General features: G+C 45.5%; 1 protein-coding gene across 26 annotated transcripts in view; it reads left to right on the top strand.

Moving 5' to 3' along the window:
* ttn.2 (titin, tandem duplicate 2) overlaps positions 1–15,217 on the top strand; it is a 248,700-nt gene that overhangs the window by 39,001 nt on the left and 194,482 nt on the right. For all 26 annotated transcript variants that reach the window (XM_078174675.1, XM_078174686.1, XM_078174684.1 and 23 more), the window contains exons 35-37: positions 60–185; positions 455–643; positions 4,276–4,332. In XM_078174675.1, the coding sequence (XP_078030801.1) occupies positions 60–185; positions 455–643; positions 4,276–4,332 (372 nt within the window). The remainder of the gene's footprint in view (positions 1–59; positions 186–454; positions 644–4,275; positions 4,333–15,217) is intronic.

The following is a 15,217-nucleotide window of genomic DNA, read 5'->3' on the forward strand; positions in this document are numbered from 1 at the left end:
ATGAGCACCAGGACATGTGTAAATACAGCTGTGTGTGTGTGTGTGTGTGTGTGTTGCAGTGTCTGAGGTGGTGTCTCCAGACTCAGCTGCACCTGTCGCACCTCCTGTCGTCATCTCACCCATCACCAGCACCTCCACCCGTGAGGGACAACCAGCTCGCTTTCAGTGCAGAGTCCGCGGAGACGGTAAGGAAACTAAACTCTTACTTCATGCAGGTAAAGTCAGTATTTCTGTAGTTTGAAACAGCAGTGTGTGTTTGGTGTCTCTGTTACAACCATCAACCATCCGATCCTCGTCTTTACTGAGCATCACACTGAGTTTCAGCTCAGAGTTTCTGTGTCCGATAAACAGAGAGAATACTGGACTATATTGAATATTGGATGCCATCACAGCGTTCATCATGAAGCTCAGCCTGCCACCACACAAACACTTTTGTCCCCTATCGTCTGTCCAGATGTGAAGATCAGGTGGTACCACGGAGAGAAGGAGATCAAGCAGTCGGTCTTCTTCAGGATGTCTCAGTTTGACGACAGCTGTCAGCTGGAGATCTCCAGGGTTTACCCCGAGGACGAGGGCGAGTACACCTGCGTGGCCACGAACAACGCTGGACAGGTGTCCTGCTCTGCCACTCTCTCAATTGACGGTAAGTTTGTCACCAGCAAACCCTTAAAAAGAGACACTGTAAAGGTAAATAACAGGAACGAGCAGCAGCCATGGTACCAAACATTTTTATCTCCAGAGGACTAAACTGTTGTTATCTGGAGATAAAAGACAGTGCTCATATCTTGTTTTTTAAGACTGTTACTCTGAAATTAGGATTCAACAAACAGATTATCTCAACAGAAATTTGTTGTGTCTTTATTTTTCATTTCATATTTCAGTATATCGTAACATTTCCTCAGAGGTTTGGAAGCTGTATATACTTAATATGACCCGACATATTGAATAACCTTACCACACTGATGCAAAAATCATTCAGAAATCCAGTAACGGTCTTGTTAAACGTACATATGAGCAGCGTCCCTGACTGCTGTGAGCTCCACGCTGATGCCTGTCATAATGTTAAATACAGACGGGTGACACAGATGTTTCTGTCCACGCTCAGCTGTACGATGTTAATATGAGACTGTCAGTGAAACACAAACTGATTAAATATCCTGACTGTGGTTTTTCCCTTGATAAGATGTTTTGTTTCAGTGCAGTATGACGCCATATCACGGCGCTGTTCTTCTTTTCTTCACTGAAACGTATAAACACGTCCCAGTGAGCACTGGTTCAGTGGTTTGAAGGTGAAAAGATGCAAAGAAGCTGAACTTGGTTTTGATGAAAAGTTCTCACAACTAAACGACAAAATCAGGAGTAGGTTTAGAAACTGAAGCCCCCTTTCCACAACACGCTTTTGGTATGGTACCTTTGGAACCAAAAGTAACCCTTCAGATATGGTACCTAGACCCTAGTGTTTCCACCGCAAACAGTCCTCTTAAATGTGGGCGGGGTTGTCGTCACTCACTGCTCCGTCTAGCACTCACTGTATTTCCTCCTTTATCAGTCTGCACCTCATTTATCATCCACAGAACGAGGCTGCACGCTGACATTTTCAGAACAAAATAGAACAGGCTGCAGTGAGAGTCTCTCTCCATGGGATATGGGATATTTAAGTTCACAGCTCCACCTTTTAGTACCAGATCTGTGTGCTAGGTACCCCAACAGAAGGGGGACCAAACATGGGGATGGTACAGAACGGTTCTATTGGTACCATCCACAACTTTCCACAGTGGAAACAGAAAAAAAAGCTTAACTGAACTGAAACATATTGTACTGCTTGGTGGAAATGGGGTTAAAGTCACTCTACTTCCTCCTTTGCCATTATCCACACGACCAAAGAGGCAGAAAAAGTAAAAAAATAAACAAACCACAATCGAATAAACAACTGATGGTGAGATGTTTCTCATGAGGACAGTTTCAGACCACCCAAACTGTGCTGACTGGGATGGATTTAGATTTAAAGCAAAGCTCATGATATCACTGACCATGCTTCCTTTCAGGGGAAATACAAACCGTGGACAGTCGTGCTGAGTCTCAGTGGCATGTCTCCACCAGCCTCACCAGTATAAAGAAACCTTCCATTGGCCAAAAGCCAGTTTTCATCCAGCCAATCACAAGCTGCACGGTGCCACACGGCGAGGTGGCACGCTTTCATGCATGTGTGTCCGGCATACCAAAGCCGGAGATAAGCTGGTTCCACAACCGGCAACCGGTTCAGCCTACCAAGAACGTGGTGTTTCACTTCGATGAGGTGACCAGCACCGCCATGCTCATCATAGTCGATGCTTTCTCTGAGCACGCAGGGCAGTACACCTGCAGGGCTGCCAATAACGCTGGAGAGGCCGCATGCTCGGCCACCCTCACCGTAACCAGAGAAGAAGAAGGTAACCCCTGGATCCATTGGCTGCAGCCAGATTCTGAAATAAACCTGTTTTTCTTTCTGCAAGATTAATTCACCCTCTTTGAATTCCTTCTTATTGTTTCCACACAAATCACTTCAGGGATGTCCCGAACCACGCTGCACAATTAGCCTCCGCACTGGTGATTGCTGTGGCCATAGGCATCATGATTTCGGGTTGTCCGTCCGTCCGTCCCATTCACGTGAACACACTATATCAAGAACATCTTGAGGGAATTTCTTCAAATTTGGCACAAACATTCCACTTGGACTCAACAATTAACTGATTCAATTTTGGTGGTCAAAGGTCACTGTGACCTCTTCTTTCTCATTCTTGTAACGCATATCTCGAGAACACCTTGAGGGATTTTTTCTTAATTTGGCAGAAATATCCCCTTTAAGTCTAGCATGAACTGATTTGATTTTGGTGGTCAAACGTCAAGGTCACTTCTATTGTCTCATTCTCATAAACATGATATCTCAAAAACACCTTGAGGGATTTTTTATTTTTTATTTAAATTTGGCAGAAGTGTCCATTTGGACTCAACAATGAACTGATTGGGGTCAAAGGTCAAGGTCACAGTGATCTCTTCTCTCTTATTCTTGTGAACGCCCTATCTCAAGATCACCTTGAGGCACAAATGTCCACTTTAAGTCAAGGATGAACTGACTAGACTTTGATGACCTTTAGTGACACCATGAATACCTTGAGGGAATCTCTTCAAATTTGGCACAAATGTCTACTTGGACCCAAAGATGAATTCATTTGGTGATAGAAAGTCAAAGGTCAAGGTCACTGTGACCTCGTAAAGCATATTTTTGGCCATGATTCAAGAATTCATACACAGACTATAACAGAATGTCCTTCGTAGCTCCTCGGTATCTTGTGTAAATTGCAGTTGCTCTGGTGGATAAATTGTAAAAAAAAAAAAAAAAAGAATTGCAACATTGCGTCCGTATATTTCGGGACATCCCTCCTTCAGACTTGACTAACCTCACAGTTCCAGAAAGATGCACCCATTTGCTTGAAAGCCTTGGATTATCACCTCTTTTCTCTGCTCCGCCTTTGTTACCACTCCCCACAGGATCAAACTCACCTCTCCACCCTCCTTCACCCTCCTCTCCTCTCCCACACAGGAAAACTGTGGAACATGCATGAAACTCACTTGTGTAACCTCCGCCCTCCAGGAAACTCCTTATTTGTCTGATTCCTATGTTAATGTCTGTTTCTTCTTTTGTCGCCGTGTTTCACCTTGTTTCTTATGTTTGTGTTGTTTGATTTCTCACTTCAAAATCTATTTTCTCAAAAAATGCTGATTAAAGCGCAGTATGAGCCACAGATCTCTGGGACTTAAATCTATTTGCTTTGTGCATTTGGCTTCAGCCATTTTGGTACATCAACTCGTTGCACTAAAGGACTAAAAACCTGTAGTACAAACCAGCTATCTAGCCTTAGCTACACTTACTGGTGATTACACACATCTGAATTTTGGGGAGATACGCAGCTGCCAATTTAATGGGGTGTAATGGAAAATAATATAATGAGTAGTGTAACAACTTACTGTTGGCAGGGGATAATAAGTAAAGTAATTTTATTACTTTTGAAATGAGTAACAAGTAATGTATTACATTTTAGAGTGACAAGCCCAACACTAGAAGGGGCCCAAACACAAAAGGTGAATAGATTTGTGTCCAGAAACACTGAGGTGTTAATCCGTTCCTGTTCATGGGAATGACTGTGTTAATTGGAAAGGAGTTGAAGACCCTCACTGGATCAATCCTGTACGCAAACTGTGCACTCAGTGAATTAATGTCATCTCTTTCCTTCACAGTACCTGTGACTCACGTGAGAGAGCATATCGAAGCCAAGATTGAGGAAGAAGTCAAAGGTAAAATCACGTCAGATTTCCGACCATCACCCATCAAACACACCAGATTATTGTCACACATGAGAAATTTGCAAAGTGGAAAAGGGACAGTTTCACCAGCCATCTGTTTTACTTGATTTTACTCTTACATGTTTGACTTTGTAAGTAGTCTGTCAGCAGGAAACTCTGATCCAAGCTTTGACTCACTGAAGGCAGATTTTAAGTGCAGAAGCTGTTGAGAAAGTGAAGAATAAAAACAGACGTGTGGGTGCATGATTTATGGATTATTTGGATTATAGTTGACCTGTGTCCACAGACTGCTTTTAGAGTTTAAAAATATGTAAATATGTCATCATGGTGAACTGTCCCTTTCAGTGATGTTTGAATTTCCACAGCAGCATGTTCATCTTTATCTGTCTTGATATAAAATTCCTGTGGTCCTATTATTCTACCTGCTCTTCCTCTGATAATATTCCATGGTTCCCCCCAGGCGAGCACTGATAGAACTTGCTTGTACCAGTTTTTGACACTTGCGGTTTGCATCCAAAAGTTCATTTATGTTTTGGCATGAAGGTTCTTCTGATCTTTTCCCAGAAAAGGCGCAGGATTCGTATCTTTTAAAGCTTCCAGATTTGAAATGCCCTTTAAAAGATATGGAAGTTCACTGCATCCGGAACTGACACCTTCCTCCTGCAAAATATTTCTTAGCCTGGCTTGCAGATAGTGGGATGTGACTCCTGTGGTTTGCACTAAATAACACCAGTAAACTATATTAGTTCGAATAAACGCCTTCTCACCCAATTTTACAGCTTCATTTGCTTAAGCTTTGGAATATAAGATATGTTTTTGAGAGCTTTGCCTCTCATTGATACTTGTGCATCATTTATTTCCTCTTAAGTTTAAGGATTAGAAAGGGCGTTTATTCTCCTGTCTGCAAGTCAGGTAAGGAATATTCTAGTATAAACCCAAAGCAATTATAAAAAAATAAAACAAGTGAATGTTAGCAGCCCATCTTGGAAACATTATGCATTTTTAATGATAATAAAATAATTTATGTTTTGAAGAAATTTCCACAGACGAAGGATCAAAACTTCCTGCAGGTTTCTAATAAAAAGAATCAAGTCTTGCGTTTATTCGAACAAATATGGTGAGTGAAATTATTTCTTATGGCATTGTGACTCCCTGCATGCATTTAATATTTCCATTAATTATTCATTCAAATCCTTTTCTCTCTATTTATCCCTGGAGGCTGTGTTGTTCTGACAGTTGTCTGCTTCTGTTTGCAGAGCTGTTTTATCACGAAAGCAAAGAAGGAACGCCGCACATCAGCACCGAACTCACCGCCACTCGACAGCTCAGAGGAGCCTTCTCTGACACTGAGGACTTCCCAGATCACGGCCTGGTGTCGGCCAATCGGTGCTCCAGCAGGACTTCTTCCATCAGCTCGTGGACAGAGAACATCAAACCTTCGTTCACCAAGAAGCTCAAGTTCCAGTCAGTCCTGGAAGGAGAGCCTGTGGAGTTGAAGTGTAAATTGGTTGCATGTCCTTCACCAACTATCCTTTGGTTTCATAACAATAAATCTATTCCTAAAGAGCGTAGAAGAAGGATTTGTACTGACAGCAGAATGCACATGCACACTACCAGTCTGGTTATTGAGAGTATCAAAGAGAAGGACTCGGGCAGTTATAAGGTAATGGCGATAAACACGGAGGGTTCTGCTGAGTCCACAGCATCACTTTTGGTGTCACTGGGGGAAGAGCAGTCTGCTAACTACCTGGGCTTTGTTAGACGCTCTGCCAAAGCCCATGAAAGCGTAGACACCATGGCAGAGCAGAGGAGAGAAAGGAAGATTAGGGTCGAGCTCAGGTGCGTAGGTTCTCCGTTCGACAAGATGTCCAAAGTCCATCAGGGAAGATCTCGATCAAAGACCTCTCTGGTGCGTACCGTGTACTTCAGGTCTGGTTCCCGTGCAAAAGAGAAAGAGACAGAGAAAGAGTCCAAACGTTTGGAGACTGCCTCTGAGCGTGCCCCATCTCCACCTCCCATGTTTGACAGGTCTGAGCGCTTTAACGACAGATACAGTGATATCTACTGTGACCGGCGCACCGGCGGCAGGTTCAGTGACAAGTTTAGCGACAGGTGCAGTGACAGATACAGCGAGAGGTTCAGTGACACTGAGAGCCTTCACAACGAGGTAAGAACAAAACTTACCACACTCCAAAAAGCTGTCAAACAGAGGAAGAGGTTTTCTATCTCGACCATGTCCTCCTCTGAGTTTGAGTCAGAGTCAGTTGCCAGCGAGTCGAGCTATGCAGATTATGTAGAGAGGCTCAGGGTCAAGCCTGCCTCACTGCCTGATGTTCAGCATTTCAATCGACCCTTCGATTTGGGGGAGAGTCACAGGGAGTCTCAAGGTAAAAGCTCACAGCACAGGGAGCCCTCTCAGCCTCATATGAGGCATTCGTTTGAGCCTCAGTCCAGAACCAGGGCCATTCAGATCATGAGAGGTGAGTTGGTTGATACACTGGTGCCAGACACAGAAAGGAAACCAAGTCAAACATATTCAGAGACAGTTGAGGATAAAAAAGTTGAGAGCTATGTTGAATCTCAGGCAGATGGTAGATTCAAGCAAATGGTAAGTGAATGTCACAGTGCGGTTGCTGGTCAAAAGGTGGAGGCTACAAAGGTTGAGGTTGAGCTACGTCACCCTGAAGTCCCATACTCTAAATCATTAGCATACCCTGAAACTACAACTTACACTGAAAGCAGGGAATCTGTCAGAACTTCGCCTGCTCAAGAGAAGAAATCACTTCTGGCGTCACCCAGGGCTAAGCCAGTCGCATCTATCAGGGAGAAGTTCCTGAGCGATGCAGTAAGACCAGATGACATAGCAACAACAGAAACTGTTGATCCATATGGAGAGGAGCGTGCAGGGGAGTGTTTGAGGGCTCAGTATGAGAAGAGCCTCGAAGAAGAACGGATGCAGTGTGAAGAAAAACTGCTGGCCTTGCGGATCAGGAAATGGCAACAAGGTAGTAGGATGTCAGAAGAGGAGACATTTCACTCTGAAACTGATCTGCCCATGCCAGCGGAGATGCAGTACATGGAGCCCGCAGGGCACATTTACCCTCAGCAGGAGGTGATGGAGAAAAGAGCAGCTGTAGAAACTGAGGCCATGCCCTCCTCTTTCAATAAATCACTCAGGATGACGGCAAGTTTGGTAGATCCTGAAGCTGCAACTGTGTCAGCACCCAGACCAGCTAAAGTAAAAGCCAGAGAAGAAGAATTGGACACATCCATCTCTGTGCTCACAAAGTCAGCCACAGTGGAGGCCAAATCAGAAGAAATGAAAGTTGGGGCACCACTCATGTCCATACAAAAATCCCCCAGAATAAAATCCAGAACTGCACAAGTGGAGGCAGAATTGATGCCAAGAACAAAAACCATGGCAGAGGACAGACTAAGAGAGTCACCCAGGTTTAGGCAACCCATATCTACCAAAGAGAGGTTCATCAGTGAAGCTGTAACACCAGAAAGAGTTGAGCAATATGGAGAGGAGCGGGGAGGGGAATCTTTGAGGGCTCAGTATGAGAAGAGCCTTGAACAAGAACGGATGCAGTGTGAGGAAAAACTCCTGGCCCTGCGGACCAGGAAATGTCAGCAAGGGAGTAGGATGTCAGAGGAGGAGACATTTCACCCTGAAACTGATCTGCCCATGCCTGCAGAGATGCGGTACATGGAGCCTGCAGAGCACATTTACCCTCAGCAGCAGGTGATGGAGAAAAGAGCAGCTGTAGAAACTGAGGCCATGCCCTCTGATTTTCATAAATCACCCAGCATGACGGCAAGTTTGGTAGATCCTGAAGCTGCAACTGTATCAGCACCCAGGTTGACTAAAATTAAAGCTGGAGGAGAAGTAGAAACATCTGCCTCCTTGCACACACAATCAGCTACAATAGACGCCAGATCAGAAGAAATGGAAGTAGGGGTACCACCCATGCCGACACAAAGAGTAAAAGCCAGAGCTGCTGAGGTGGAGGTGGAGTTTTTGCCAAGAGCAAAAGCCAGGGCAGAGGACAGACTCAGAGAGTCACCCAGGTTAAGACAAGACACATCTACCAAAGAGAGGTTCCTTAGTGAAGCTGTAACACCAGAAAGAGTTGAGCAATATGGAGAGGAGCATGAAGGGGAGTCCTTGAGGGCTCAGTATGAGAAGAGCCTAGAAGAAGAACGGATGCAGTGTGAGGAAAAACTCCTGGCCCTGCGGATCAGGAAATGGCAGCAAGGTATGCGAATGTCAGAAGAGGAAGAATCCCACCCTGAAACTGATTTGCCAGTGCTGACAGAAACCCGGTATGTAGAGCCTGAGGAGCACATTTACACCCAGCACAAGGCGGTGGAGAAAAGTACAGGTGTAGACCATGCTACCATGTCAATGCAAAAGTCACCTAAAGTAAAAGGTAGAGAAGAACAGGACGAAACCTCTGCCCTCTTGCCTAAACCCAGAATGAAAACCAGACCAAGGGCATTGGAAACTGATGCATCAGTAATGCTGGCACAAAAATCACCCAGACTACAAAGTAGAGCAGCAGATGTGGAGGCTGAGTCATCGCCTAGAACAAAAGCCAGAGGAGAGAAGATGTTGTTTGAGAAGACAAAAGAGGAGCGTCAGCTCCAGCTGTCAAGGGAGAATATCTCTGAGCTTAAGAATGAAAGTGAGAAGTTTGCCAGTGAAGAGGAAGCCTTGACTCAGCGAATAATGGAATGGCAACAGAATGTTCAGCTGGAACAAGACCAGGCTATGAAGCCAGAGTCTGATTGGGTAGAGGGTTACTCAAAGATCCAGGCAGAGAGAATTTCTGAGGTCGGAAGAAATGTTGCAGGGGTGTCTGCTGCAGAATCGCAACCTGAAGTGGTCCACAGCAGGAAGACTTCCCTGGGAAAAAATGCTAAAGAGAAGTTCCTTTTGAGTGAGTCAGTTCCTGCTGGTTTCCAAGATCAGCAGGGTGATAGCTTGCAGTGGCCGCCTGCTGGTGAGCTGCAAACTGAGGGCCGTGAGACCAGGTTGCAGAGAGACAGTGAGTACTTCGTAAGCGAGGAGGAAGCACTGGCTCAGCGCATCCTGAAATGGCAACAAGATGTCGTTGAACAAGAGGAAGTAGCTGAACTGGAATCTGAGTGGGCTTTGGACAACCAAGGCAAACAACCTGGCTCTGGGTTGCTGTTTGAGTCTTGTGTCTTACCATCTGACAGCGGACCCCACCATGGAGGCATTTCTCACGACACCCACCCGAGTGACGTTCCACCTCAACAAAAATCTCTTGTTGGTGGAGGCTTACCAACAAAAAAACCCTCACCTCTTCCACATGCAGCTAGGTACGAGCCACCTCCACATAGTGAGTCTTCTTCTGTAACAAGGCATTCTCCAACACATGATGGTCTACCACACCATGTTGGTGTACCTACTGATAGCTCTTTCGATTTTAAACCTATTCCTGTAAAGGACAGAACGGGTCCAGAAGTCTCACCAGTTCGGAGATACTCTCCCACCCAACTTAGTAATGTACCTTTTGAAGGGTATGGACTTGCTTCTGGGCGGGATGAGAGCCCTCTTAAGCCTTCTGGAGTGTTTCCCTCAGTCAGAAGACGCTCCCCATTACGTGGTCCACAGGAGGATGTGGGAAGGGAGGCAGAGAGAAAACAGAGCAGTGAGGAATACTCAGTGACTGTAGATAAATCCAGCAACCAACTCTTCCAGTCGGAGGTAAGAGAGGAGAGAGGAATGAGGGAGGAGATGGGAACTACCAGAGAAAGCAGTGAATGGAGACAACAAAAGGATTTTGCAGGTGTCAGGAGAGAAGAAAGAAACAGAGAGTCAGTAAGGTCAAAAAAGAGTGGTGAAGTGAGTGCAGAAAGCCTTGAACTTGGAGCTATAAAGAAGGAGGAGAGAAGAGTCCAAGAGAAATCCACTTTGGAGGGAGTGTACCAAACTCCAGAGTCAAAGAGGATGAAAGAAGGGGATACAAGTGCCGAAGGGTCCCGTCCAGTATTTGTGAAAGAAATATCTTCACTCAAAGTAAAAGTTGGTGAGATGTCAGAGTTTACTTGCCAATTCCAGGGTGACCCTCTGCCTGCGGTCACCTGGCTCAAAGATGGCCACCCGTTAGACCACAACCCTGACTACAATATCATGATCAAATCTAACAAATCAAAGCTCACTGTCTTCTACCCAACAACAGACCATGAGGGGACATATGACTGTGTCATAACCAATAAACGTGGCAAATCCATCTGCAGTGGCACTCTCGAGATCTCTGACAAAAAGGTGGTGAGAAAGTCAGGGGCTGCACAGAAGGTGGTAGTTTCAGAGGAGCGAGAAAAGGGTGAAGAAACCCAGGACAGCGCCATAGAAGAGGAACTTAAGACCTACATGGATGCAGGAAAGGCAACGTTACAGGTGCCTCAGGCGGTGATCCACAGACGCGGCTGCTCAGATGAATCGTTAAACTCCTCACCAGTAGAAATCAGAATTACAGCTGCTACTCCTCTCCCTGAGATGAGAGAGGAAATCAGTGAGGACAAACCTCAGACTTTTATGGAGGAAACTTCAGAAGTGCCAAGCGATGAGGGAGCCTCTCAGACCGTCAAACACAAATTTACTTTCTCCTTTGATGTGGCTGGTGAAGCTCCCCACGTGATCAGTGAATTAGAGAATATCGCCTGTTCCGAGGGCAGCACTGCTGTGTTAGAGTGTGTAATCACAGGTGAACCCACCCCAGAGGTCTCATGGTATTGTGATGATGTTTGCCTCAAAATCAAGGCAGGAAAGTACAGAGCTGAGGTAGATGATAAAGTGTACAGGCTGTATATCAACAGTTTCACATACACTGATGCTGGAGTGTACAAATGTGTTGCTAGAAATAAGATGGGAGAGGTTACAAGCATCTCCGATGTATCGCTTCAAGTTGCAGAGCCTGTGCAGTTTTCAGAGGGTGGCGGTTTTACTCCGTCTGAGATAGTGAGGAAGTCTGTTGTTGGCTTAACTGAGGATGTCAAGAAACCTACGGCAACCCACAAAGCTACCATCTCTCACACTGAGGACAGTGCTTTTGTAAGTTCAAAAGCTCCGTCAGAGCTGACCAAAGCCCCAAAATCCAGACCTGGTGTCTCGAGAGAGCCTCCGACTGTATCTGGCTGTGGTCTTACTGGTTCTGCTGCCGTGATTAAAGTTTCTCAGATTAAACAAGCTTTTGAGTCAGACTCACCAGTTGCATTACGGACGCCCCCTTCTCCTGAGGAGCAGAGCAAAGAAACACTTTTTCCTAAGGAGTTCATACCTGCGGTGGCTATTTCCTTTGATCAGCAGGAACAAGGAATCAAACCTGAAATCCTGTATGCAGAAGGTGGTGATAGACTTGTTCCTGCTATGACAGGAAATCCAGGTTCTCCCAAAGCTGTTTCAGCTGGAGCAGAACCAGGTTTGACTGAAACTATTCCTGTTTCAGGAAAGCCACTTTCCCCTGAAACTCCTGTAGCACCCAAACCTGTCCCTTCCAAGGCTTCCCAGCCCACCTCCTCTCTGGAGGAAGACCGTGAGATCCCAGTGATATCTGGTGATGTTGAAGAGGGAGCAGTTTTAGCAGAAAGTCATGGTGTAGTTAGGCAGTTTGTAGAGGAAGTACAGGAGTCTCCAGACCTCGTCAGGCCTAAGGCACAGAAACTTGCTCAAGCTCCTGAACCAATGGAGACATGTGAAGTGGGGTTGGTAAAGGAAGACACTTTGTGTACTTTTGACAGAACTAGCAGCTTTATTCCTTTCCAGTCGGAAAGAGTCCCTACAGTAAAACGCACTGTCAGAACCTCATCTCCAGCCGAAGAAGTCGTTAAACCTAAAAGAATTTCTGAATCTCTCAAACCTGAAAGGCCAAGTCCAGCTGCAGGGTCTTCCTGTATTCCCAGTGAGGCTGAAGGTGTCAGTATGGTGCTTGAAGGTGGGGAGCTGATTTCAATTCCAGAGCTGTCTATGGACAGTGGTGTCTTCCTTAGTATGCCAGAGTCCCAGGCCGATGTGACAGAGGTAGCTGAGGAAATGGCTGGTGATGTAGTTGAACCTCATACACATATCAAAGGTGAAGATGAGACGATTGATGTCCACATGGAGCCAGAACCTGAACCACTTATTGTCAAGACTAAAGTAGACAGCAGAGTTGAACCACTTGGTCTTCCTGAGGATGCTGCTACTGCTGCTGCTGCTGCTGCTGAGGAACCTCGAAGCCGGATTGCATCTTTACACGAAAGAGATAGTTTTGACAAGGCTTCAGCAGCTGAAGCTGGGGGAGCAGCAGCGGCAGCAGCTGGTTCCATGGAGGAAGAGGAGGTCACTTTTGGTGCTGTGTATGACTACTACAACCCTCCAACAGACTGGGGAAGACCACTGTCCCCTGAGTCTGAGATGTCCATAGAGATTGGTAGCACTGTTAGTGAAGAGATAGCCGAGGTAGCCGAGAGGTTCTACACCCCAGGCTCATCCACTGAGGTCTCTCAGCCAATTGCAGAGTCCTTCCACACTCCCAAGTCTCACACGACCTTCCAAACGCCAAGTTCTGATACACCTGGAGGATTTATGACGCCTCAGGAATTTCCCTTCTCTTCTCTAGAACATAAGCGACCCTCAACAGGAGACTCAAGCGAGAGGTTTTTTTCACCAGTTCAATTCCTGACATCTCCTGCTGATGAGGGAATTGAAACAACGCCGCCTGCAATAAGCCTTGACGAGAGTCGATACCTCACCAAGGGAATGGGGTCTTTAGGCCTATCAACCCTTCAGGAAAAAGTGCAGGGAATCCCTCCTGCCTTCCTCAAACCTCTCATTAAGAAAAGAGTGTTTGAAAATGACTCGCTAACATTTTACGCTGAGGTGTTTGGCCTACCTTCCCCTGAGGTGAAGTGGTTCTGCAACAAAACCCAATTGGTAGCAGATGACAGAGTAAAAATGGAAAGAGATGGCGACAGCATCTCACTAACAATTCACAATGTCACAAAAGCTGACCAGGGGGAGTATATCTGCGAGGCTGTGAACTATGTCGGGGAGGCGAGAAGTGTTGCTTTAGTGGTAGTTGTATCGCAGGAAGTAAAGTTCATGCCCCCTCCACCTGCTGTCACCCATCAGCATGTGATGGAGTTTGATGTGGAGGAAGACGACTCATCTCGTTCTCCTTCCCCTCAAGAGATATTGCTTGAAGTAGAATTGGATGAAAATGAGGTAAAAGAATTTGAGAAACAGGTTAAGATCATCACCATTCCTGAGTACACAGCCGACAACAAGAGCATGATCATATCTTTGGATGTGTTACCGAGTATTTATGAGGAGGGCGCTGTGGACTTTGTCACCCAGGAGCATGATGATTTGAAAATTGCTTTTGAGGTCACCGAGATGCCTCCAAGATTTATCAACCCCATCTGTGACATGGAAACCCCAGAGGGTACCACTGTCATGTTTGAGTGCTCACTGATGGGAATTCCATCTCCCATCATTTCTTGGTTCAAAGGTGACAAAAAAATTCCTCACAATAACAAAAAATTTTTGCACTCATCTGATGGAGACAACCACTTCCTGAAGATCTGTAAGGTCACAACACAGGATACAGGAATATATACCTGCAGGGCTATTAACGTTGTCGGGGAGACTCTGTGCAGGGCCTCTCTGGTGGTGTTAAATGCCAAAGCTTTCTCAGGAAAGACCAGAGGCAGGGAGTTGACCGCTGTGTCTCTGGGAAGTGCCAAAGTCCAGCCACAGAAGTTTGATATGATGGTTGGCAACACGTCGTTTGACAGCGAGCAGGTGTCAGAAATTGAGCTTGAGTTTGAGTTTGAACAGGAGGCAGATGAATCTCAGCGGGCGGTCAGGCTGGTGGCCAAGACTGACAACGAAATGAGTGAACAAGGAGAGAAATACGTCAGCGTTAACTTTGACGTTTTTGCCGAACCAGCAAAAGATGACAAGATAGAGTTCAAAGGGAAGTCCTCTGACATGTGCAGCTTCCAGTTCCAGGTGACTGAGACGCCCCCTAAATGTGTCATCCCATTGACCAATGTTACAGCGGCGGTAGGGACACCAGTTATCCTCCAGTGTCTGGTTAGCGGCAAGCCAAACCCAACTGCCGAGTGGTACAAAGATGGAGACTGTGTTACAGACAGCAGGTGTATAATCCAGGAGAAAACTGCAGGACATTTCAATCTGCTTATAACTAACGTGACCCAGAGTGATGCTGGCGAGTATAAGTGCATAATCCAAAACACAGCTGGTTGCATTGAAACTGCTGCGCTGCTAAAGGTGTTTTAGAGGCTGAAGGGTGTCGCGCTGGTTGCACAAAGATAAATTAACAAATTCTTTTGTTTATTTTGTTTTTTGTCAGATTTTTTCCTCAGTACAGCTGAAGACAGACAGGAATTATGGGAAAGAAAGGGGGGATGACACAAGGCATAGGGCCGCAGGTTGGAATAGGATAGATGGTCACTCCTACCGCCAAATTCTTGATGCTAATTCTTGATGCTAATTCTTTAATGTTGTTTCCATCGTGTACTAAGATTAAGAAATTTAGAAATAAAACATGGCTGACCAATAAAACTCTTCTAGTTGCTTTTCTGAGAAACAAATGATGAGTGATGAAATAAATTATTTCAGGAGCCCTCTAGTGTTCTCTTCCCTTTGCTGGCTTAACACTGTTTACAAAATGCAAGAACATTGAAAGTACTTGTCAATGCTGGGGTTGCAGTGATATACTGGTTCCAGGTTATACCATGATATAAAAGTTGACAGTTATAATACTGCCATTTGCTTATCTACGATATTGAAAAAACAAATGCAACTGGACGTTGAATCTCCCCTTTATTTTAGTTATTT

This window comes from Epinephelus lanceolatus, chromosome 14 (genome assembly GCF_041903045.1).
Source record: "Epinephelus lanceolatus isolate andai-2023 chromosome 14, ASM4190304v1, whole genome shotgun sequence".
NCBI lineage: Eukaryota > Metazoa > Chordata > Actinopteri > Perciformes > Serranidae > Epinephelus > Epinephelus lanceolatus.